This window comes from Syngnathus leptorhynchus, chromosome 5, assembly GCF_054491065.1.
Source record: "Syngnathus leptorhynchus isolate UIUO chromosome 5, UIUO_Slep, whole genome shotgun sequence".
NCBI classification, from domain to species: domain Eukaryota; kingdom Metazoa; phylum Chordata; class Actinopteri; order Syngnathiformes; family Syngnathidae; genus Syngnathus; species Syngnathus leptorhynchus.
The window spans coordinates 10,832,850-10,859,765 of record NC_141199.1 but is presented as its reverse complement, the minus strand read 5'-3'; the positions used below and the strand labels follow the sequence as shown (position 1 = coordinate 10,859,765).

General features: G+C 39.1%; 2 protein-coding genes across 2 annotated transcripts; both read left to right on the top strand.

Moving 5' to 3' along the window:
• The first annotated feature begins 5,004 nt into the window (after positions 1–5,004).
• LOC147056875 (voltage-dependent calcium channel gamma-4 subunit-like) lies at positions 5,005–11,606 on the top strand. Its single transcript, XM_085912136.1, has 4 exons — positions 5,005–5,227; positions 8,781–8,864; positions 9,564–9,704; positions 9,954–11,606. Exons 1-4 carry the CDS (start codon positions 5,005–5,007, stop codon positions 10,472–10,474), a joined length of 969 nt encoding a protein of 322 aa, XP_085768262.1. The 3' UTR covers positions 10,475–11,606.
• A 3,725-nt stretch (positions 11,607–15,331) lies between these two features.
• On the top strand, positions 15,332–24,702 carry LOC147056874 (voltage-dependent calcium channel gamma-1 subunit-like). Its single transcript, XM_085912626.1, has 4 exons — positions 15,332–15,569; positions 22,666–22,740; positions 23,328–23,474; positions 23,548–24,702. The coding sequence occupies exons 1-4, from the start codon at positions 15,332–15,334 to the stop codon at positions 23,778–23,780; spliced, it is 693 nt and encodes a 230-aa protein (XP_085768752.1). The 3' UTR covers positions 23,781–24,702.
• Positions 24,703–26,916: the final 2,214 nt, after the last annotated feature.

The following is a 26,916-nucleotide window of genomic DNA, read 5'->3' as shown; positions in this document are numbered from 1 at the left end:
AAAGTATCCACCATTTTCTGCAGTACATGTAAACTTGTTTATTCAGTATTTGTCTAACAGATGTCTAACAGGATACAAGATCGAAATGAACACAAGAGTATCCGTCTCAAGCGATCATTGTGATTATATTCCAAACGTGTGTAAATATAAAGTTATTGATGTATATAGACTAAGATTTGTATAAAGGAGAATCAAAAAATAAATTGATGGATGTTTTGTTCTTTGATCGATAGCAAACGTGAAAATTAATTGTGTGTTTTTACAATATGACGTTAATTGTGACTCTATACTCAGTGAAATAAAGGGATTTGTGATGTTCTGTTTTGTTGCTCGTCTTTTAAAAGATACATTTATTAAATAACAACCGTTCAAAGATCTGAAGAAACAGATTTGAACAAGACATCAGCCGTGACTGCCAACAAAATGATACAACTGTGAATGGCATGAATCAACTTGTTCAATAACTGCCAAACTGCTGCTTATCATTAAGTGAGCTGATGTGAGTTGAAGGTACATTTGTACATTTGTAAGTTAATGGATATAGAGAGCTTTTTTTTTTTTTCGGTTTAACTTTTGTGTCAAGTGCTTTCTATGTCTGCCTTGGCTCAGTAAAGGCGGGCTAACTTGAACTGGAATGGAGTCTGCGAGCCATTCCGTCTCTCTTCTAGGTGACTGGTCATGAATGGCACACGTCCAGCAGGTTGAATGGGACGTAATGATGCTGTGAATCAGATGGAAACTGATGGTCTATAGCATAAAGTGATTGCTTGATGGCCGCCCAACTGAGCAGTTTCAGCTATTGACGTGATGAACTGGCACATTCGCACAGTGATTGCTCCCATCAATAGACTGCAAGCCTGAAAGGGGGTCTTCCGAAAGGCTGATTGGCTTTCGTGTGAGCTGTCTAGTCTCACAATCTTACTGGACTACATTGGCATAGACAAGAAAAATCACTCCAGTCCACCTGTCGTTTTCCCAGGTGTCAAGTCAGTTGTTTTCACAGCCATTAACTCGCATTAAAAATGGAATTAAAAGAACATTTGCTTCTCTTGATAATGTCTTTGGACATTTTTCATTTTTTATAAATATGCAACCAACACAATTTGTCATGTAGTATTAACATTCTAAGGAATTCTTAGTATTTAAGGTGAAATAAGGAATGTACTGCATGAGAAGGGCATGTAACCTCTACTTTTTGTCCATAAGAGGGAGCTAAGAAGTCAAGAAAGCAATGCTTGCCTCATATTGAGATAGTGCTGGTTAGTTACTGTCAACTCAACATCATGTAATTGTAAGGAAATGAAATATTTATTGAATTCAACACTTCATTTTGCACGTTATATTGCAATACATTGTGAGCTCCAAAATCTTCTGGGTCCACCCATTTGATAAAATAAAACATAATATGGTCAGAAACACTAATTATTTTGGAAAGAATCCTAGATAAATAGAGAGATAAAAAAGAGAAAATGGCAGAAAGGTAAAATATTTGCTCTCTCGAATACATGAATAAAAAACCAAGGGCAGAGAAGCAGAAGTTTTCCTCAAAGGGATGTTGCTAACAAGCAATGGAATTGAGGCCCAACACGTTCATATTTGAACTGATTACCAGTGCAAATTGTACTCTGGGGAGTTTGCTGCTTTGATTTGTATTTTCGAATGGAACTGCCTCGTGTTCAGTTTACTGAATCTAAGAAAACAACCTTTGTGTTTTATGACAAATTGTAAACACACAAATGTGAGTGTTCTTCACAACAGACATTGCTTAAAAGATACTGCTCATTAGGCCACGGGATCAATAAGTAGTATGAAAATGGTTCCCGCTGTCTTTTACTGTAAATGAAACAGGAACTGAGGCATTGCCAACTCAATGATTCAAAATCATCTGGAATATACAGTATTTTTTTTTTTATTCATTCATTAATTCATTAATTCATTCATTCATTCGTTTGTTCATTTGTATTTCAAGCGGATTGAATTTAAGAACAGGTTTGAAATCTCCAGCCTTCCTGACTGGAATATGCTTGTCCTCATGCTTGCGTGGGATTGGCATGAATACACCCACTTCCTCCCACATTCCAAAAACATGCACGCAAGGTTAATTTAAGACCCTAAAATGTCAATTATGAATGTCAGTATGAACGTCTATAAATGTCCTGTGATTGGCTGGCGAACAGTCCAAGGCTTTGGTCAGTCAGTTGACTAACTGCAGCTCACCAACAACACTAATGAGGTGAAAAAAAATATAGAGAGAGAATGAATGCATTGACATTGTGGTATGTGGATACGTTCACTTTTACTGGCATGTAGGTTTTACGCAAAACATTGCTTCAACTACACATACAATATTATTTCACACATTATATGGGTATGATTTATGTTTAGAGAATGGCAAAAGCATCCTTCAGGCTGTGATAGTCTACAACAGCTTGTCTGTGACAGCCTGCGGCCAGAGTCTGTGTTTGCTTTCCTTCACTCCAATTCCTCTCAATTTCCTTCTAAATCTCTCGGTTCTGCTGCAAGCTTCGTCTGTGTAGACCTCACAGACTCAGTTGATCCTCCACCCAGTGAATTGGGATATGATCGTATACTACTGTATATGTATGCACATACAGGCAAAGGTCTAAGATACTGGTGCCCCGCGATTGGCTGGCGACCAATTCATGGTGTACCCCGCCTACTGCCCAAAAACTGCTAGGATAGGCTCCAGCACGCCCGCAATCCTTTTAAGGATAAGCAGTTTGGAAAATGGATGGGTGGATGAATAATATAAGAAGGCATTCATGTATGTATATATATATATATGAATGCTAGGCCTCCATCCTAACACTGGGTTTTAGCTGTACCTTTCATAAAATCATGATAGCGATCAAGCAACGTGAGGTGCATATAAAAAAAAGAATCAATTTCCTGTTTATTTTCTCATTTCTTTAAACTCTACAACAACTCATAAGATGACCTTATCATCTTATTGTGCACAACAGTATGATATTTACTGGTGCATCAGGGCCTTCTGCAAAATCTTTGAAAAGTGCTCTCTCTGATGAATTAATTAATTAGCAAGGTTAAAAAAAACATAGAAGGGCAACAAACTATTCTTGAGAATACGGAGCGTTTATTTCTAAAACTAACAAAACAAAAGAAAATAATTTGCGGTATATTAAATATGTTTTTTAGAAAAAATACAAGAGGTGTCTAACTATTAGCTTGTCTGGGAACTATATTACAATTGCAAAAACTCTTATTTGAATGAATGATTTGGGAGACACAATATGCAAAGACTCAGCATGGCCATTTGCTCCTTTGTGTGGCCATAGTGCAAGATTTAGGTTACATCGTTCAGTAACAATTTCCAATCAAAATTAATGAAATTAACATTTGTCGCCCTTACCATTTTCCCAGTACTATATCAGAGATGAAATTTCATTCTTACTCAGGATTTGAGTTTTTAGTAATATTCAAAGAACCTGGCTTTTGCTGACTTGGATCACAAGATTGATTCGGTCTGTTTATTGGTATATTTGTATCTCACGTAAATCTTGAAAATTTGAAGTGGCACAGGAAAAGCATTACCTAGTAATTGGATGTACTTTGGATGCTATTAAGGATCGCCTCAAAGCACCCTGCGGCATCAGTGTCAATACTGTTATGTACTTTTATAGTGCTGTTTCTTACGTGCGGCGCACACACTGGCACAGAGGGTGTCAGGAAGCACCCTACCAGGCAGATTGCCTCATCAATTGCACTTTCTAGGAGCATGTCAAAGGAGGGGAAGACTTGCTACTGGCTCCTCCACACAATTCAAACTCAAACCTTTATTTGCTTGTTTAAAATCAACCTTACGTGTATCCAAAGCTTTGATTTCCCTTCATCTAGTGTGGCATAAATTGCCCTCTTCCTCATCTACTCTGCAATTTAGCTAAACGATCCTGAATTTTCACAGAATCTTTTTAACACAAATAATTAGTCACTTTATTGACAGGGTCTTTCAGTTTTTGTTTGAACAGCCTGAGCCTCTTGGTCCATTCTGTACATCAGGAAGCCTTGGAGCAATTATTACACTGACTCAGCACAAAAGTGATTCTAAAGAAAGTACAGACACATTGGGCTGCAAAGGGTCACATATGTCAGTCTAGTGTTGACTTTTATTCCTCCAATCCTGTTGTCCCATTGGCTTTGCCGGAAACCTTTTTTTTTTCTTCAAATTTTACCATCCTTACCTTGATTAAATATGTTAAACCCACCAGTCCTCCCAAAAGCATACTTTTTAACAAGGTGCAGGAAGGGAGGGAGTCAATGCCTGGAGTGTCCGGATTGATGCCCCCGTTGCGACAGTCGCCACTCAGACTGCAGGATATTTTTGACTTCATTTTTTCTGAGAAAAAATATTTATATGAAAAAGAAAAAGGCACTCGCAGTGCAGCTAAAACTAGTCAGCTCAACTAAGCAGTGCATTAAAAAGATCAAGAATCAAATCTGAAAGTGAGTCTTATACTTTTTTTTTTAAATACAGTTTTTCATCTTGCTTTGCCTTTGGTCTGCTTTGAAGTTACACAGCTTTACACATAAATGTCTCTAATTTTCTTTTTAGATGTATTTTTTTTCTTTCCTCTTCGTTTTATTTAAATCAGGCATGCAGTTGTTGTGATGTGATTTTGTAGTTGCACGCCAAACAGATTGAAGCGTGACTTTTTCTTTCTCTTAATTCGGAGTCTCTTCACCCATTGGCTGCATCTCATTGATGGTAGGTGTGGTCTGGATGTCTGTTCTTGCACTTTCAAAAAAAGGCAGCTGTGGTCTTCAGGGTTCTTCTGACGGGTTCTTCCACCTGTAGGTCCCGCAAAATACAAAAAATGAAAAGAAATGATGGACCTGCTGAGTCGACCTTCAACTTTTACTGAAGTTTGGATGGACGTGGAGCACAAAGCAGACACCTGAGCAGATAAAGTGGCGATGATGGTGGGGTACTTTTGTTCATTTATTTTCCACGCATGATGCGCTGTCATGGCTTGGTGTGACCGTGGGCTCCAGACGCTCCTGGCCGTCGTGGGCGCCTTCGCCGCATTTAGCCTCATGAGCATCGCCATCGGCACCGACTACTGGCTCTACTCGCGGGCGTATATCTGCAACGCTACTAACGCGAGCATGGACGACAGCCACGCTCAGAGCAAGAAAGTCAAAGGTGACCTGACGCACTCCGGACTATGGAGGATCTGCTGTATAGAAGGTAAAAATAAAACACACAAACTTTTTTTTTTTTTAGCGCCGGTTTGGTCTTATTCCGTTCAAGAACTGGGATTACGCATGCAAATAGGAATCAGACTGTGCGCATGCAACATGGGCGTGATGTGATGCGCACTGGAGGCAACATCCTGCTGGTTACGCAAAAAGCATCCTTGCATTTGAACGTAATCAAACGTGTGTCCAACTTGTCTCAAAGACGCGATGTGGTTACTTGCCAACCGCCTCCATGTAGTTAATGTTAAAACGGAGAAAGAAAACATCATCTATTTAAAAAAAAAAAAAAAAGCATTTGCTTGAGTGATTTAATTGGATCGGTTATGATGTTGGTCTATTCACTCTACTGTATATAAATGCTAATGATCAAATATAATAGAGTGAGTTATAATTTCAAATGAAATGTAACATTTATGTAATTATTAAATCACAAAATGTCAACGATTGCCTGTAAAAGTTTATTTTAAAAAAAGGTGATCATGCCTAATGAAAATTGTTTAGGATCCAAGTACTGTAGGCCAATAAATCCATGACCACAAAAATGTGTGTGAGAAGGTTTACATTTATTCCTACTGAATATCAGATTGTGAAAGGAGCAGTATTGACACCATCGATCTCACACAAAACAAGGAACAAGTGATGACTTTTTGAGCTTTACATTGAAATATTCCTCACTTGGGAGAATTTCTGCATTCTTATTTCATCAACACAGAGAAGAAACGCCAACCAGGGTCCATATAAAAGCATTTTTTAAGGAAAGGTTGAGGGGAGGGGGTGCTTCTAGGACTCCCCCTGCAGTTGTTAAATTAAGAGATTTTTTAAATCGTTGTGATAGACAGCAGTTAAACTGTTGCCTTGTTTGTTCTTCTAAATGTTCTAAACCAATTATGGGAGTGATTGGACGTAACCATGGTAACATCTTATATTAATCTTTAAACCATAAAATAATATGTTATATCACTGTAAAACTATTATATTAATTCCCTCATTACCGTGGTTATTGATAATATTTCATAACTAAAAAAACAAAACAAAAGAGGGCCAAAATTAGGTGATTGCATGCCGTTCGTTGTATTTGCCCCCCACTCTTACTGGAATTAGATTAAAAATGTAGAACCATCTTCAAACTCAAACTGGCATTTCCTCTCTCGTGCTTCAAAGCGCTGAGCCTAATATAAACGGCATCACCGCCATGTGCACGCTACACTTAAAGCATCAGTCTGACTTTTTCTTTTTTTTTGGAATACGTTTTACAAGTCCCATCTTGTGAAGAGGTGTCACATCCATCTCCACACGAACACACACATTGATTACAGTTGCAGAGAAGTGAAAACAGCAACTTCGATGCTACTGGGCGTGATACTCTTCACTTCAACTGAAATAGCAGAGCAGAAAATCTGCCTTGAACATTTGTGGTGTATTTGTTGTCTCTCAAAGGGATTTACAGTCGGCATAGTTTGCACCATTTTTTTCAATCTATGACAGGAAGTAAAGGAAAGATGGCTTGCACTGCAACAGTTGTATTGAGTTGGGAGGAATGAAGAACATAAATAAAGTCTTAGTCTGAGGGCACCCTGGCTAACCATGTAGAAGCAATAAGGCTTGTCCCCCATGTGGCAAACACACCTTTATGAAGGGGGACGATGTTCATCATGTTCATGTTGTGAGTGACGACAGTGTGGCGACTGCAAACATTTATTCAGACTAGACTGAACCTAGAAGCCTCTTTTTGCCTCTCCGGGTATGATAACGACCCCATATGTTTAGGTCTCAGTACTTGAGCTGATTTTCACCATTTCAGTATTGTTAATTTGTGGGTGTGGCTAAAATAGAACTAAAAGCTTGTGCAATGGGCAGTGCAAGTGTACCTAATAAGGTGTCCACACATGTAGTATTAATTAATTGTGGATACTTGCCTTTCTTCCTGCAGGGCCAGTTGTGGATGTGGCCATGGTGTGTCTGCGGGAAATTAATATAAGCTAGTGTGATGTGAATATGTGTGCGTGTATGTGTGTTGAATACATTAGTTAAGATGTCAAAGAAATCCTGTGAGCGGTCTAGCAAGAAATTTGATTGTGGTTTGCCGAGGGGAGGATGTTGCCACGGTGACGTTATGCTGACTAATAAAAGATGGCCGGGCTTTCTCTAGGGAGAGATGATTCTCCAGTTCCTCCCCCTTACCATTTTCTTCCTTTCATCCCATCGTTATTATTAACTCTTATGTTTTTCTTTCTGTCTCGTCCATCTCCATTTCTTTCTTTCTCTACTTTATTGCGAGTATCAATGGACAGTGTTTGCCTCTTCCTGGACGTTTTCAGATGGCTCAGTTGGGAGAAAGATCCAATTATCTGAAACGCAATACGTTATAAATTTAGATGCACTCCTAAATCAAAGTATATTTAAAATCTAACACAGACATCAATCCAACGGGGCATGAAAGAACACAACTTGATCTCAAACCAACAAATTGTACAGTAATAAGACAACTTTTATGAGCTAATTCTTCCAGGCCTGATTTTTTTTGCACGTTGCATCATTTTATGCCAATCTAAACAAGAACAACAGAATTATTTTGACGGCCATTTAACATATTAATAGCTGGTTGTTTCATATTTAACTTGAGTTGAATAAGGACAAACATTTAGCCATCATGTACGCTAAACTCCCAGAGGAGTCAAATTCAAACTGGAATTTATTTGCGCTCTTTCGTCTTTATTTCAGAGCCCACATCAAATTATTAAGGCAGCCTCTGAAAAACATCATAAGGATCAGAGACTTAATGTCAAGACATCAACAAGAGACATATGTGTGCTTTTATCTCATCCAGGCTGCTCACAGGTCTCTTTAAGAAGGCCTCAGATGTTCGTTTTACTGGTGAGATTAGCCTGTTTTTCTTTCAACTAAAATATATATTAATGGATGATGTGTTGCAGAAAATGATGGCTATTAAAGTTAAGATGATAAATACATGATTTCAGTGAATTTTGTCAAAATACACAGGGTTGTGAGCTCCCTTTGATTGAATTTTACCATTGACAAGAAGAACACATACTGTAAAAATATACAACTACCCCAAAAGGAGCTTTATCCACCACTGTTATGTTAGAATTATAGAAATCAACACTGTCCAAAAATGCAATATCACAGCACTGAACTGTTAAGATTTAATTAATTACTTACTGATATGACATAAATATGCAACAATATAAATTACACTCACTAAAGATTCTTCAAAAATATTCAATAGTAACAAGATGAATATCAAATGCTGTTCAAAATGTCTTTTTTTTTCTCAAAATACTTCAAAATTTCACGTTAAAGTCAACCTTGTGCCATCATTCGAGTGGTGCTGAAAGTGGGAGGAATCATCCGTTTGACATTTTATTTCAAGTCGAGAATTCAATATTCATAATTCACCCATGTTTTATTCTGTTAAAAGTAGAAAATATACTTTGTGTGCCAAGTCTTGGACCTGGGTTGTCCTCAAAATGTGGCAAGACACACATTATTTTATTTTAAGTGTTTGTCATTGTCTCATGCAGGTATCAACAAAGGAAGCTGTTTTCGAATCAATCACTTCCCAGACGATAATGACTATGACACAGACAGCTCGGAGTACATTCTACGTGAGTGTTTTTGGCGTTGTCATCCTCACACTCTTCAATTCTTAATCCTCTGGCCTTTGTCAAGTGCTGATGCCTTCATCACAAAGGGGGGCTTAATGAGTCATGACGTTGCCATCCCGCCGCCCCCATTAAATCCGGATGTCAGGACGCTAACTGGCTCAAAAGCAATGACAAAGGGTGCGCCCATGACTAATTGGCCTTCCTCAAATCATGTCACCCAAGAGACACCCACTTAATGTTGTAGTTCAATCAATGTCAATGTAATTAATATAAATACAATAAAAAATGACACTAATATAATGATATAATAATACCAGTAATAATACTTGGAATAATCAATTTTCCCCCCTCTATCGATAGAATTTGATTTTTACCAAATTAATTGAATCAGTTGAGGATAATGGTCATATTCATGGTGTAAAAAGTATTTCTAATATATATTTATATATTTTTTTTACATCACAAAAACCTAGCAATCAATCAAAGGCCCTGTACCCTACCAAATGCAAGCTTTTCTACTCACAATGAAACAAACTTTACTGATTAAATTCCTTGAGTCAACAATGACAATGGAGGCAATTATCAGTTTAAAAGCACAGAAATGAAAAACAAATTGTCCAATTTTTGTTGCTAATGACTGGAGATAATATCAGCTATGACGCCACTTTCAATGATAGTAACGTTCCCTTTTCTTTTCAGGTATCGTGCGAGCCTCCAGCCTCTTCCCCATTCTCAGCACCATCCTCCTAATGCTGGGTGGCCTGTGTGTTGGTGTCGGGCGCATGTACACCAGGAAGAACAACATCCTGCTCAGTGCTGGGATTCTCTTTGTGGCTGCAGGTAACGCCATACTCACCAGAAGACATCCACAGTCATCTCTGATTCACTAATTTATTATTTTCTTCTCTTCCAATGGCAATGTTAAAAATGACTTAGATCCTCCTTTGGGTTCATACATACATCCGAAGTAAATTAAGGTGCTGAATAATGATTTTTTTATTTTCTGCCCAGTCAACCAAGGTGATGTCATCACGTCTCCATCCAGATTGCAACAAAGCTTTCTAATCCATTCTTCCTCCGTCTCCTCAGGTTTGAGCAACATCATCGGCATCATCGTCTACATCTCCAGTAACGCCGGCGATCCCAGTGACAAGAAAGACGAAGACAAAAAGAACCAATATAACTACGGCTGGTCCTTCTACTTTGGCGCCCTCTCCTTCATTGTGGCAGAGTCAGTGGGAGTGCTCGCCGTCAACATATACATTGAGAAAAACAAAGAGACGCGCTGCCGAGCCAGGCGCGACTTTATCAAATCCATGACTTCCTCTTCGCCATACTCGCGCATCCCGAGCTACCACCGCAGACGGAGGCGCTCGCGCTCCAGCTCCAGGTCGTCGGAGCCCTCCCCGGGGGGGATGAAGCGGGGGGGAGGATATGGCGGGGAGATGAGCATGCAGGTGGGAGACATATCCCTCTACACCTTCCGCACTGACCCTTTGAAGGCAGGCAGGCAATACAGTCCTGAGAGTGACTCTGGCTTCTTGCAGGTGCACAGCTGCTTCCAGGAAGATGTGAAAGATGGCGGCAAAAGGAGGACCACACCTGTATGAGCGCTCTTGTCTGACTTTACAAAACGCTTTATGGGGACACGCGAGATATTACTTGACTGTATGTGTCTGTGCAGTGAGTATTTGCCCTCTTCCCAAATCATGATTTTTTTCAATATTTCCCCACTTCGTCATCAAATAAATGTAAATATCAGACATGGTTAACCCAGATAAACAAAGGGCAGTTTTAAAAAGGTTATTTTATTCACAAAGGGGGAAAAAATAATATTCGCTACCTGGCCTGGTGTCTCTGTGGGGATATTTTTGCTAAGTCCTCCAACCAGAACATCACAGGGCCAGGTAGCTGAAGTGAATATTTCTTTTCTCTCGATGAATTAAATAATTTAAAATTTGCGTTTTGTTTACTTGGGCTATCTTTGTTGAATAAACTGGTTGAGGGGATGTTCACACATTGGATGATCTTAAACATTAATGGAAAAGAAAACAAATGGAATTTGTGGAGAGGGAAAATGAATGAATATATTAATGGCAATATGGCAATCAAAATAGCCAAAGCCGTAATCAGCTTTTGCACGGCTGTATGGAGACTGCGTTGCTTTGTTGGCTGGAATGACTTCATTTTAGTCCAGGAATGACAATGTAATCAAAAGTAAAGATTTGCAGACTGGCGCATGAGATCCCAAGACCATGTGATTAGTCCACTTCAAGCCTTAAACGTCAAGGTGGGCGAAACTCAAGTAGTTGACTAATTAGTTGAAGTCCTAGTATATATATATGTACAGTAAATGCAGAAGTATCCTCACCTATAGTTGGACATACCTAAAAAGCATTCAGCGATCCATGGACAATAGCGCTTATCCCGATGAGGGCTGCAAGTAAACCGGGACTTTGGATAAAAGGAAAGCTTTGACCTGGACTGTTCGCCAGCCAATTGCTGGGCACATAAAGACAGACAATTAGCGACAATGTCGAGTCTTCAAGTTTTGAGTTAACCTAACGTGCTTGATTTTTTGGGATGTGGGATGAAAGGTGGAGTACCCGAACTTCAGGACTGTGAGGCAGTTGTGCTACCTGGGCTGACCGCATACACAATCAACATTTAGACTGATGGTGACTTGCGATTTAAGTTGTCACATATTGCTGCTGTTCCACTGATGCCCTGCGGGTAGCAGTAAAATACATGTTTCAACCTGATTTGAACCATCAGTGGTATCAAAGAAGAGGACTATGTATCGTATCGTATCGACTATGTACATATGGCCTGACTGTGGACTAAAAGTAAAACAAAGACATATGCTTCATTTATTATTTGTGCCTTACTTTAAGATGAAGATTATATCTAAACCACAAAATCTTTTTGCGGTCTTGTGACAAATCGTATAAAAAACAACAACAAGTGATTATACTGCCATTTTGCAAAAAGAGATGATGTTACGTGATAAAAACAAATAGTTGCTCTATAGAACGTCTTAACTGAAGCAGGTCTCATCTCCAAAAGTATTTACGAAAACTATGTGTGTTGTTTTCTTTAACATCTGGTGCTATGCCCTCCTCTTACAAAAATTTGTACAAAAGCCTCCTAAAAGTTTGTTAGCTCTAGTTTTTGTGTTCACAATATGTGAAATGTGTTAAACAGCTCTGAAATATTGCCACACGCTTCTAACGTGCTTTTTGTAAATACGGACGTGTCTTGCAAATTATGAACGACAAAACATATTCCAGGGTACATCCGAAGCATGTGTTCATTTAAATCGATATAAATGCGTGTCGTTTGCTCAGGGACGGTATATCAAGGACAAATGATCATTTGTCGGAGTTCAGGAAAAAGCAAGCAGCTCCTACTTATTTTGTTTACAAGAAAAGCAAATACTGCATTTCATTTGGTGAAAAAAAAACCTCCATGTCCTAGTCAATTGGCCACAATAACATATTCATTACATTTCATAGGCTGTTGAATGAATCCAGCCACATTCTGATAAAATACAGGATGTAATATGTTTGCTTTTCGTAACTAAACGGGACTGTTACAACAAGGTGTATGATATTTACATGTCTCTTTTATGAACTAGTTGCCTTTGCGCTCAGATAACTCGGGTGTTACAAAAAATGACGCTTTTTTCTGCCATCCTGATAATTCTTTCTTTGAATTGGCTATTTCATAGTAATGGTGTCACTGTTGCATGTTGGGTGTTTTGTTTGCATACTTGCAGAACCTGTTGGCTTACTTCAGCACAATTTACAATAAATTTTATAAAGTGATGTCATGGGATTTTTTTTTTTTTTAAACGAGCAATGTTGTTATTTAGAGTTGAATTGGGGTTTAGTAAAAATGAGGGAGAGATGCGCTCGTTGGCCGGAGAGGTTATATTTGTCCACTGATGCAGGCGTGCTGTGCGGTAACGCTGGAAGGCAGACAGTCGGCCAATGCGAGGTGTTAAAGTGACAATGCTGGATCAAACATAATGCTCGACTGAGCTAACAAGCTGCTGAACGCTTCCTCTCCATTCTAGTAACATAAGATCAAGCAAAGCGGCTGTTGTCTGTGGCACGGCCATCTAGAATAACACACACATTCTTGTTATTTTACACACTTGAGTTGCATCAAAGATTTTCAATATGTTGCTCAGGTTGGAATCGGTCAAACTCATCCTCATCCTCATTGGCTTGGCGAGTCTCTGCAAATTCTCAAGTCACCGAGCCTTGATTTAGAATGGACTTATTTTGAGTCCACATGCGTGCGTGAATGTATCTTCCTGATGCCAAACAGGTCATATGACCTTTCTTCCTCTGCGCAGTCCTGAATTAGGGCGTTCGCTCACCCAATACTGTTTACTTGACACCCGTGGATCTGCTCTGACATTTCTATCCACAATGAAGCTTGTGCCCTAAACCTTCTTGTTAAGTCCAGTGAAATATAGTGCCTCTTCCACTAATTGACAAGAGATTGGCATGGGTCACCTTTCCGTGCACTCACATAGTCGGCAGACTTGTTAGCATTAGGTCGAGGTGCAAGAATGACACTTGGGTGCTAGCCTGCAGAGCCGATGTGACAAATACAAGATGACACTACAGGTCATACGTCAGTCCTTGAGATTCCCCAAAAAAACAAATGACACATACTAAACAAAACATTTACATCCAATGGGTGTTTATTTTAGGAGTAGTGTCCTTGTTTATGTGAAACATTCCTACACGTCAAGAAATTTGCGTCATAAGCATTGAGACTTTCTTTTCCTTTTTTGGAGAAGCATATCACAAACAGGTGACTGTTTTTTTTCCTGACCACGTCACGTTTGTTCAGACAATGGTTGTGAGCGAGAGAGCGAGATTTGAGTCTTTGAGTTTATTTTTTTATGAGATGAATAGCAATTATTATTGATAATCATTGAGAGTTCATGGTGCAATTGCTAATGCATGAACAAATCGTTTCAAGCACAAGCACACCATCGTGTCTTCAAACTAGTCAAACGTTCCAAAATGTCCCATGTAGAAAATCAATCGTCAGTTCAAAAGGATGAGAACCTCATTCAGCTTTAACCCGTGAAGAAATGTCTAAGTCAGATGGAGCTTCAGCCCCCTGGCGAGATTGCCTCTCCACAGGCACCCACTCTCTTCTTAAGTTCTTGAAAGTGTAAAATGGCTGACATTTCTCCCAGCAGGGGTCTTTATACCCTGCTTCCTGTGGATATTGGTGCCATACAGTGGATCCGCCAACAACAGAGGAGACATCTGTCAGTGTGATGAGGCTCGGTTTAGCCCTGAGCAATCCGAGTTGGAGTATATCCTTTCATTTGAATCGTGAAACATAGCAGATATTGATGCTTGACCTCATTATCCAATATGTAACGAGCAAAAAACATTGCTTATTTTAGGGGCAACTTTCCCCAAGTCACATCCGGAACTACTGATTCTTTATTGAAAATACTCAGAGCTCCAAATGACTGTGGTTGTCTCTAATAAATCAACTTAAATCTTAAACAAATCCAACAGACCTTTTTTCAGAGATGCCGCAAATGAAAGGAAAATCATAATTCACATTGATATCTTTATCTATCCGCCACTTGCCTAATCAGGGGGTGGCCATTTTGCAACTTGCTGGCGAGTGTAAGTGACATCACAGTGTCTCGGGGCTCAGCTTGCAAACGTCACATGAGCAAACACAGAAAACAGGTGAGCTTTGGCAGGCGTTACCACATCCACCTGATAATTTGGTAACAGAAAGCAGAATCTGCCCAGCCTAAAAATCCTCATTTATACAAGTGTCGGTCGGGGCAAGTCTAATTTTTAGCACGTTTATGAATTGACTTTGGTATACACATTATTTAAAGGAGGGAGAAAAAAAAAAAAGCGTGGTTTCCAGTTAATGTTGATATCCTGGATCTTTATGGAATAAGTCTTGATTCTGCTTAAAATGCCTTTATTGCTTTCCCATGAAATTCTGAAGAGGTTCAGAGGTTCAATTTATTCGAACATGCTGAGAGCAATGGGATAGGCGCACAACTTGACTCATCGGTCACATTTATAGAATTACAAACACCCCCCCGGCCGGCCCCATTTGAAGACACCAACCGCCACATGCAGCTTCCCACCACCACTATCCCCTTTGCAAAGGCAGACACAGTTGGTTTGGTCATCAGCTTTTCTGATCTACCTCAACAGCTGTGCCTCTAAACTTGCAGCCCCCTCGGTCACAGCGAGCAGGATAAGGATCATTAGTGGGACGGAGGAGTTTGACCCTCTTCATTTCGAAGCACAGGCACACACTCAAAGCGCAGATAGAGCGACAGGAAGACAAAAGCTTGCCGCTGACTCATTCAAGTGGAAAGAGTCATTGATTGTGTAGACGAGCAAAAGATATTTTTATTTCTTTGCTGGACTGAACACTGATCACCTGGGAGCATGGAAAAGCGCATCAAGATCAATATTGCCATTTTTGTGCTGCTGGTGGGCATGGCCTGCATGTTCACGGCCGTGGTGACGGACTACTGGGCCGTGCTGAGCCCCCAGGTGAAGAAGGTCAATGAGACGTGTGAAGCGGCCCACTTTGGCCTTTGGAGGCTGTGTAAGAAGCATATCTACATCAGCGCTGACGTCTACGATGAGAAGCATGGCTGCGGACCCATCACCCTGCCTGGAGGTGAGGCGAGGTGTCATGTCATTGTATTCCACTAAAACAGAACGTGTTTGGCTGGATAATTTCCAGCTGATTCCTCATAAACTAGCAAGGGGAGAGATGCTCTCCTTGCTAGTTGACAATGTATATTGACAACATATATAATTATATATATTATAATATATATAATGTATATTGACAATATATATAATATTTTATATATATATTATATATATATATATATATATATATATATAAAATATATATATATATATATATATATAATATATATATAATATATTATATTGTATATATATATATATATATATATATCCTTTAAATGTAAATGTGGTGTGTATGTGTGTGTCTATATATATATATATATACACACACACACACACACACACACACACACACACACACACACACACACACACACACACACACACACACACACACACACACAAATACGTATATAATGTATGTATTAGAACTAACTAAACCTAAAAAGTAGCCAAACCGAAATAAAATCAAACTACTGTAAAAAACATCCAAAACTATTCTCACAATAGTGCGACTTACACAAGCTTTGTTTTACATTTTGCACCTGTGTCTTCTTAAAAGTTTAAAGATTATGCATATTTTTCATAAATGATGAGTGGTGAATTTTCAAGTTAAAGTATAGAAACTTTAAATCCAAGAGGAGGCCACATAGTGCAAGACAGAGGGTGCAACCACAAAATGGTCCAGTCCAAAAGAAATAAAAATGATGACATTAAAATAGTAGGAGGAGAGCAACTGTTTGCGACTCAAATATCACTGACGCAAATATGATTTATGATTAGAGTACACAGCCAAACTTTAGTCTGATCACTCTCAAGAGTTTGAAAACAAGAACCAGAGTTAAAAGCAACACGAGTTTAGCAGTGGAAACTGATATTCATTGTTCATAACGTACATGTGTATATTGAAGATGCACAAGCAAGCTCTGGCTTTCTGCACTTGAGAAAGACAGTTCAAGAAGATGTAGTTCCAAGTCTTAGACTTTAAAACATTATTGTGCTTTGCAAATATTCTGCGGAGCATCAAAGTGACAAATGATGCCGTCAGTGTTCCTTTTTGGGACAAATAGGAGGATGAGACATCTGAGCCTCCTGAGAAGGTCTTTACAGCAGAAAAAAAGGATAATCACCATTTGTTGATGTATCCATTATAAAAATTTAATTTAAATGTGTCCATTTAACATCCTATTGAGATAAAAGTGTACCACACAAATTGCTTTGTAAATAGTAAATCATTCACATTTACACTCATCAAGTTCTATTGCATGTTGTTAAGCACAATAGAAATAAAGATGTACTGTATTCTAATGCAGAGTGAGGTCTTGAGTTAAAGAGGTTTTTTGGAGGGGGGGCCAGGGACAGGTAGATTGCATTTCTATTAGGTGAGGGTGGTTTATTTTTGCAGTTCAAGTGTGGTCATGTGACAAATTAAACTCAAGGCAGCACTTTATTTATTCTTTATTACGGTAACAATAAAATTCATTTGGCAGAGTCGGGGTTGTAGCCTGCGTTTGCCCAAGTACAGTATACACAAATAGCATTGAAGAGAGTGTTTTAACAAAACAAATGAGAGGCAAACTGACTAGGCCTTCATCCAAAGCTTGTAGTCTAGGATACACATAACACACCACAGTCAGTAAATATACAAAGCATAGACTTACAGTGTAAGCAGCACCTCAGTCCAGATGACCATGCACGAGAGGTTATATTGCACTTAAAAGCAGGTTTTATAACACTACACTGAACTTACTTCCTACTTCCAGTTTAACCAGCACTTCCTGTCTCGGCAGGAAGTGTACAATCCTAATATTTTGACAAATGCATCACAGAATGCAGATTGCAGTTTTCTTTGCTTTTTGGTGAGTTGAAATAATTTTAATTTTTTAAAAGAAGCACTTGAACTACAATGTTTAACAAAGTCACATTTTACAAAATTAAAGCAAGCTTTTTTTTATTTATTTTTTTAGTTGGAAAGATGATTTCCCAGTCAATTTCAGTTAAGGAGCTCAAAAACACCATTCTTGTTCATCAACCAAAAAATGGCCTTGATTGTTTCTGGCTGCATTTAGTTCAGTTCTGAGCATCTTTTAATGCCGGTAAAAAGAGTCATTTGCAGTACGGTGTAGGACATCAAGTGAACAAGTTTATTATGTTGCTTGAGGGTCATTCAGACGAATTCAGCAATAATGAACCTGAGTCATTTTGAGGTCCACATAAATAAGTCTGATTAGCGGCCATCGCCGTGCTGCATGCCGTTGTTTACGAACTGAGTAAACCTGTTTGAGGAGAGTCACGAACCTCACGGGGCTTCTCCGACTCTGCTTGCTGTATTTGGAGAGGAACGTTATTGTTTATCACAGCCACAAGTCTTTAAGGGTGGTGTCAAAAGCCAGTGATAAAAAGCAGGACTAATACCATTAGTAATGCATTGAGATGAGGTCATGGCGAGACACTCATGGGGAAAACTGGTGAGGTCTTATTGTAGATTGCAGGATTACAGTGCAGCCTCTGTGGTCCAACATGATCTATTTGGGGGAACCACTTTTCATAGTAGAAAGAATGAAAATAGTCTTTTCCAGCTTCAAACTATTACACCCTAAAAAGTGACAAATACGATTTAACTGCAAAAATAATGAACCACTCTAAGAGACCTGTCTCAGCACGTCTGGGTTTTTTGAATGTGAGTCGGCTTACTTCACATACTGTAACTTCCTGTGCAAATTCTTCTTTACATTTCATTTTCTTCTGCTAACCGCCCATCTTAGTTTAGAGGTTCCACTTGATCTAAAGACATTGTTGAAGGAAAAGAGGAAGGATTGAGTGAGACACTTGCTGTCCATCACAGCAGAGATAAAATGAGAACAGTGAACTCCAGTCAAAACAAATGTAGTATTCATATAATGTATTTTCAATATCTTTTAATGATGCCATGTAAAGTCTGTGGCAGGGAGTTATTAGAGATACAAATATAGGCCGCGCGAATACTCAGCTGTCTAGTCCGGCAGCCGCGGCGGTCAAGTGTTCACAACCAGTCCGAGTCTACTTTTGAGTGACGGCACCACATGTGGGGACCCCACTGATCTCCAAAGTTTGTCGCCCCACTAAAGCAAGAACTCACCCCCGCTGCCTTCACAGTTCCAGACGTTCAAATTACCCCACACTCAACAAAAGTTGTAATGCAGTGAAGTAAAACGGCTGCTACCATTTGGCCTTCCTGAGTCCACACAGGACATGCTCTTCTCAAGAGAGAGCCACGTGCCAGCCTTCTCTGTGGAGGCTGGTGGATTTCCCATTCGGGTGTCAGAGCAACATAAGCACTGTACACTCAGGAGAAATTTTATTAGGTCCATTGAATGAGTTCCAATATGAAATCTGCCTGAAATCTGATACAGCAGAATCATCATGTACAGAAATGAGAAAATACATCATATGGCTTTAAGATACGGACCATTCATTTTGAGTTTCTGAGATTTGTAAAGGCACTTATTTAATATGGCTTTCGATTGTCTGCACCTTCGGTTTTATCCGATTCTGCGGTCCACTGATTCGTTTTATTATCATTTATTACAAACACCAAAAACCCTCTAACACCATTGTTTGTGGCGTGGACACCATTGTGTCGGTGTGCTCATGTGTCAAACTTTTCACCAACATAACCAAAGCTGTCATCACTCGTCTCACCTTACAACGTGACAACAAGCTTCATGTGATGGCAAGATTCAAAAAGAAACACAAACCAAAAATAGCCTTTTGCTGTGGATGATAACAAAAACCTCCGATGATATCTAATATGCCGAAATCCAATTACTTCCATGACCTAATATGATCTCTGGACAGATGACTGACAAAGAGCAATAGGATCGAAAGTGGCTTTAAAGAGCTTGTCAACATACCCGAGTAGAGTGCAATAAACAAATGTGACTGTTGCCTAGTTGACTTGCGCTACCATATGTTAATAGATGCTTGCATGTAAATTTACATCTAAACAAGATGTAAGTAGAATGGCTCAGGCCTCCACCAAGTCTGAACGTTACAGGTTTACAGAAAAGAGCAGACTGTCAATTTTAAGGGGTGCCAGCTAGTATGTGAACAACTATACCACCAACTGCCCCGTATTAACAAACTTAAAAAAAGGAAATCTTCTGCGTCTTACTGTTTTCCCATCTGTGTGGTAAGTTAGTACTCCCTTGCTCATGAGGGTGACGAAACATTTTAGAAACAAATAGCTGGCCCCATTTATTTTTCGAATTGCAAATAGACTGGGACCACTTAGTAAACATAATGTAGTGTGCAACACCTCAATAAAGTTTTCCAAAATTGGTTCTTGGTCAGAACTATACTCCTGTAATTTTGTGGAATCGGGACATTTTTGTTAGTGATGCAAAAAAAAAACTATTGAAAAATGTGTACGCCTTCATCCAGATTCTCATCAAAATTGAAGAAGTTCCTCTTTAATAGACCACGCCTTTACAGTTTTATGTAAATTTGGTTCTTATTAAGCGCCCCAAAATACTGCTAATTACTAACTAACGAATATGCAAAACAAAGCATTGTCTTTTCATTTGGAAATAATTATTATGAATCAAAAGCCAACCAAGAGTCACAAAAACCTGCTTGAAATACATGTCGAGCACAAAGCCTGCACACAGTAATTTCTCTGCCCCCCTCCCTCTTTCTCTGTGCTCATCTTCCTTCCGAGTGGAGTGAGACAGAAAATGTCCTGACATTATGTACTAACAAGCTTGTTCGAAGAAAATGACGAGAAAGGATTTTAATTTCCTTAAACACGCTAATATGGAATCACATTAAGTACAAACACTCAAAAGCTATTTATAATCCACAAGATTTGACAAGGTTTGAAGTAAAACTACAGTTAAGTCAAGTGTGTCCTCCAAATTGGATCTTGTTGCTAAGTAACAATGTTTTTTTTCCCCCCTCCTTGATAAGTCCACCTTCGCTTTCAGTGGAAGCATTTTTAGTACAGAAGTGCTTCTGGTTTCTTCATTTGTTTTTGGGCAGGATGCCTACGAATACACTTAGTGGAACTGGTGACATTTTGGTACACATTCACACAAAGGTGTGATCGACTTATCTTATTAGATTTCTTCTAGATTTGTGAAGATATACAATTTTCTACCTAGTCTATTCTTGTAAATGGTTTTCTTGGTATGATTTGTAAAATCAGTGCCGAGTATGAGTGGTGAAACATTATTCACACAAAATATATCAGTGGTTTATATCATAAGCACTATTGCATATATATGTTTACTTGCATGACCCAATGTGGCATTCTTTCAGCTCATTTGAGGAAAATTCCCTCAGGATTAGTTGATAAAACTCAAAGAGTGAAATGAAAGTATTTCCACATGAACGCATTGCACTGATGTATCACAGTGAGAGTGCATGAAAAGAGGGATTAGGAACACATATGCAAGTTGAACCTCATCGCACGATGCACATTTCTGACATGAGCTAATGCAATAGCATCTTGTCATAGCAGTTTTTCTGTTACACGCATCAACGTTCTCCATCTCACAAATGGCTTGGCCTGAAATGAAACTTCTTCATGTATGAGCTTACAGAAACATGCTGCCTTCCAAATAAAAAGCTCAATTGTGTAACGTGACAGAGCTTTATTGAACTCTTCTCTATATATCCGGTGGAATGTGCACTTAACTGTAAGGACGGCACAAAGGGCAAATTCAAACCTTGTCGGTTTGAATCTGGGCTCCATCCATTCTATGTGGAGTTTGCATGTTCTTTCTCTCACATTAAAAAAAAACATGCATGTTCAGTTTATTGAGGACTCTAAACCATGCGCTTGGTCACCAACCCTGAAGCTGACAGTGACTTCTTTTAAAGCCAAGGGTGATATACACTTCTGAAATAACAAATTAATTCATTTTAATAAAATTATGTTATTTAAAAAAGTGATCTCCATTAATCTGCAGACACTGGTTATGTTGATGACTTCTCACAATAATTAGGAGACCGATAATAATCAACAGGCAACAGTATAGTTGCATATAAAGCTATGCCACATTTTTCAAGATCACAATGTTCCATCACTTGAACGCTACTTTATATATTTTCTATATATGTTTTTTGTTTTGTCACATCATGTATGTAGACCTTCTTAGATATCAAATGAAGAAAATAACATGTGAGAGACACGAGTTAGTGTGAAGTTACTGATAGACTTACATATTCACACCATACAGTGACAACAGGTGGAGCATAATGTATGTATATGAATTCAAAGTTAAAGTATGCGGGGCAAAACTTGACGAGGACTTTGGAAAAGATTTGGAGCAATAAATAACACGACACAGCTTTCATTCACAGTTCACTCGACAGCTCTTCATATTGCTTGTGTAGTGCAAAGTGTTGCACACTAGCTCTCAGTTTAAAGTTCTGAAACGAAATGACAGCTGTCGCCTCGTAACGTACACATTGAGGTGTTAATATGCCAAAGCTCTTCGAATAACTTGCATTGTTCCACTCAGCAAGAAATTACAGCGCCACCTCTGAATTCGAACAATATGTTCAAGGACTTTCATCTATTTCACATTTGTTGGGATTTATCTATTTTCTCGTAGAAAATAAAGGCAATACGAATTTATCATGAATATTAAACAGCGGATATACTGAAATGTTAATACAAAGGGGTGAAGCAAAGGTGATTCACATTGCCATCCATTGTCATATACTGTTTCTCTTTTTGTAACTTTCTTTCTTGTTACAAGTGCAAGAAACTCTTAACCACATAATCATAAAGGCCTCATGTCTACTTGCAATCACGGAAAATGGATGGATAGACTTTGACAACAACGAATGTTCACTTCCATCCATCCATCCATCCATCCATCCATCCATCCATCCATCCATCCATCCATCCATCCATCCATCCATCCATCCATCCATCCATCCATCCATCCAAATAATATCTTAAATTACAGCATGAAAAGTGACATTTTATTTTCTAGAACTTGCTACTCATCATACTGTAATCGAATGAATACATGAATAAACTAAAATCTGTTGTTTTATCCCCTTAGATGAAAACTGCACTTACTTTGGCCACTTTACACCAGGACAGGACTCTGAGATTTTTGAACACAAAACCCAAAAAGGTGAGTCTCTGTAGCTGCCCCCCCCCCCCCCCCCACTCCACAATACTCCCCTCACCAACTCTCCAGAGACGGCTGCTTTCAATCTGTCATTGCGCGCTTGTGCTGTTTTGTCACATTTGCATTCCCAGCTGCCCCCGCTGCAGCAGATGTATCGGATGGTGCAAATGCGAGCATTAAGTTGCGTACGCTTCCACACCCGAAACTAAAGATGCTATTGCAGGAATTCCCAACATAAGCAACCCTTACCCCCATCCTCCACCACTCACAGTCTAGCAGCCCCACCAGTGACACGGATGCTGTGAGTTCTCAAATAGAAATAATCTGTTCCGGAGTCTAAATAACTCTACGAGCAATATTTTCAGAATCTCCTTCATTAATCATCTGTAATATTGATGGACTAGCCAGGACACCTCTCACGTTGTGCTGGCACAATTAAGGCACCAGTGCTTAGTCGAGATGTGTGTATCATGCTTGTATAAACTAAATAGAAATTAAAATTTCCCATTGCATTGAAAGTCCTTGAGTTAAAAAAAAATCCAAGTTTTTTTATTCTTCTTCAATAATGGGACAATTATTTCTCATTACAGAGTACAACATCTCTGCTGCGGCCATCTCCATCTTCAGTCTGGCCTTCATGATCTTAGGCTCCCTCTGTTTGATTGGCTCATGCACGGGTAAAGGAAAAGGAAGACTATACCTCCTCAAACCCGCTGGAATGTTTTTTGCCTTTTCGGGTAGGTTCACTGCGTTCTCACTCCTCATCTGCACTGCCGCTACGCAACTTCAAATTCTCCTTTATCTTTCCAGGTCTGTGTTCATTCATTTCACTGGAGGTGATGCGTCAGTCGGTTAAACGCATGATCGAGAGCGAGGACACCATCTGGATCCAGCACTCCTACAGCTGGTCCTTCGGATGCGCTTGCGCCGGCTTCGTTCTTCTCTTTCTCACTGGCATCGCCCTCCTCATCCTCTCCATGCCACAAATGCCCAGGAACCCATGGGAGACCTGCATGGACGCCGAGCCCGAGCAAGTGGAGTGAGAGGCCGATAGGTAATAGCGATTGAGAAGAACAAGAGTTGCAAGGACCGTAGCCATGATGGAAAGGTTACCTCTCAACCTTTAAACAACTTGAATGTAGGTCAGTCGTACAGTTACTGAAATACATACCAGAAAAAAAAATAAACACGTCATCTCCTAAACCTGTTGATGATGATGATGGAGAACACAGAGCCCCGTCATTCACATGCAGGGAAACAAGACTGGGTTACACGATATTTTGCGATTTAACTTAGGTAAACCTGCACAATGATTTGTTTTCCTATATTCTACTCCTGGTTCTTTGTAGGGTGCACACGTGTACCTTAATCGGGGGTCCAGCATCTGGTTGCGGTCACCTTCATTTATTTCTCCCCACATGACTCAAAATCAAATAGTTTTAAAATGTGACCATGGTGTGATTATGCAGTGCATGAAGTCTCTTGCCTTATGTATTATGTATTGTACATATTTTATGTTCATCTTCTCATTTATTTTGGTGGTATCTCACAAGTAATGGCACAATTGCAAAAAACAAACACAAATAAAAGAAAATGAGAATGGAGTCATATATTGAGTTTTAGATGAGTTGCATTTGACTATTTCATTTGGACTTTTTGGACTAAATACACCTACAGTACAGGCGATAAGCAAATGTATGTTATAAAAATCCTAATGACCAGATTAAAAAATCTGTAGAAATTGCTATTTACGCCAAAGCCCCCAATGATCTTCATGATGTGCTCTGCTGCAACTGTTTGTCACCTGTACGGCATCTATCTACACATTTGTTGAGGCTTTTCTTTCAGTCTGAAAAACATAAAAGTAACACCTTTTTGGTGCTACATGCTTTTTTTGGGCAGCACCATCAATGAAGGGTTGTTCGGATTTTTTTTTTTAATACGTACACTTTATGGTGACTTTGTCTGGCTTTATTTATCAGTGTGTTTGAATTTTGAAATGTTGGATATTCTGCGTTTCTGTGTACCTTTTTAATGACAAATAAATATGCTTGCTTTTGTGTTAATTGTGAATGAAAAGAAGTAATGGGCACGGTCAGTATACGATCAAATCGCACTTCTGAAGATCTCAATTTAGTTAGACATTGAAGGATGGATAAAAACAGGTGGAATTTGCTCTAATTCATATTCCACAAACATAATCTTAATCAGAATCTTGGTTTTGGACTAATGAAGCACAGAAAGTTTTTGACTTGACTTCCTCTTTAATATTAATCAGTGTATTTCCTAGATGTGATGACATTTTAAAATGGGCCTGAATACTAAAAAGACATTCATAAACTCACACAAGCCATTAGTAGAAAATAATTCTGAAGAGAAAAAACAAGCGTGTTTCAATAAAAACACTTTAATAGAGAAACAAAGTAAATAACCTTTAAAACACAGTCTAAATCCTTTATTATAACCACCATCAGTTGAAATGGAAAAAGAGTCAAACGGATCGATTCAGTACTTTTGCACCCACATTAGGGATTAGCCATTTGGGGCTGGGGGGATGGACGTACCAGTCACTACAGAGTCTCTGCAGGGAGTAACAGATGAGAGCAACAGGATGACAGAAAGAGATGGACACACTGATCTATCTCTGCTGGCTGGGCCAAAGTTGCTCCCCTCGTGTTCCGCTCACAAATTGCTTGACTCGGGTTCTTCCAAAGACAAAAGTGAAGGCCAAAACATTTCAATCCAAGCAACACATATGAGAGGGGGGGGGGGGACAGAGAAAAATATAATAGTCTTTGGCTCAATGCCTTCTGCCACAAAAACAAACAAAAACAATCGGAGCTGGAGAGGCAGTGAAATATTAGTATTGCACAAGTTCAGCCAATGAGCTTCAAACACATCAGGGAGCAACCTCAGCTTGAGCCCCGCTTGAAACACAAAACATTCTACATGACCGTTACATTGCTGAATGACATTGTACTAAAATAGAATAGCTGGTTTATGTCACATTGTACACACCAAATACACCAAGAAATTTTGACCGTGAAGAGTTGAACAAAAGTTTTGTTTGCCACCCACAGTTGATACAAATAAAAACAAGGATTAAAAAATGACCATGCAAGAAAAAGAAAAATCATGATTGTAGGACAGAAACATACATCTAAAGTATTGAACAGTGTGTGTGTGTGTGTGTGTGGGGGGGGATAGAGTGAAACAAGTTGTCATTCTGAACATCAAAAAACATGTCGACATTTGAGCCCACCAACTAGCTTTTTTGACTTTGACTTTTGTGAAATTGCATGATTAAAAAGGACATACGTCTCCGTTTCAATAGCATCTACAAAAATTCTCAAATTTAGGGTTCGTCAATACTTAGAAAATGCATATACACAAGTATACGTTTATCCGGTGTTAATATATCTTCAGTGACAAGAACCTACACCTCGGCGATACAATGAAAATACCAGCACAAGAAGACGAGGAGGTCCCTTTTCACATTTTAAGAAGTTTTAACTGCTGTATGAAAAATCATGGCACAGTGGGATGACGTCACTAGTTTGAGCCAGACGGGGCAGTGAACACAAAAAGCTGCTGCTTCCAAGTTTTTATCTCGTTGGGCAAAATAGCAGTTTTGTTTTTCATTCGTTAAAAACTAGCAGTGCTCTCAGTACACCAGCTAGCAAATTGTTTAAATAGGAAGCAAAAGCCCCCCCCCACACACATCTCCCACAAAATAAATCTAGTAGTCTTTTTTTTTTTTTTTTTACTGCGCTTTTGTATTTAGAAACCAATTAGGAGCAAACGAAAAGCAGTTTGAAAGTCATGATGAGATTGATTATGGATGCCGTGTTCACATTATTGTTGGTAGATTGTCTTTATGGGAAAACAGTCAGATCTCAGCCATATCAGTACATGTTTATCACAAATGTGTGATTAGATCCCAAAACAAAACTAAACATTTTGACGCAAAGTCTTTCCAATTATCCAGAATGCCACTCCACTCTGGCTTCAAAGCCCCACCAGTTCACATTCACAAACCATCACAGTACTGCAACATTTCAAATTGTTCGACCTTCTTGTCCTTCTAACAGCACATTTCATTTATCCTCTCTGTAACAAGACCAGATTTTATCGGAGGTTTTGTCAAGCCCAAATACAACTACCACAACTCCTGTTCTT

Excerpts from the sequence above, each read along its gene's own strand:
- LOC147056874 (XM_085912626.1), top strand. The coding sequence starts at position 15,332 with ATGGAAAAGCGCATCAAGATCAATATTGCCATTTTTGTGCTGCTGGTG. Across the intron at positions 15,570-22,665 it reads ACCCATCACCCTGCCTGGAG|ATGAAAACTGCACTTACTTT; the intron begins GTGAGGCGAGGT and ends TTATCCCCTTAG. Across the intron at positions 23,475-23,547 it reads AATGTTTTTTGCCTTTTCGG|GTCTGTGTTCATTCATTTCA; the intron begins GTAGGTTCACTG and ends TTATCTTTCCAG.
- LOC147056875 (XM_085912136.1), top strand. The coding sequence starts at position 5,005 with ATGGCTTGGTGTGACCGTGGGCTCCAGACGCTCCTGGCCGTCGTGGGC. Across the intron at positions 5,228-8,780 it reads GAGGATCTGCTGTATAGAAG|GTATCAACAAAGGAAGCTGT; the intron begins GTAAAAATAAAA and ends TGTCTCATGCAG. Across the intron at positions 8,865-9,563 it reads CAGCTCGGAGTACATTCTAC|GTATCGTGCGAGCCTCCAGC; the intron begins GTGAGTGTTTTT and ends TTTTCTTTTCAG.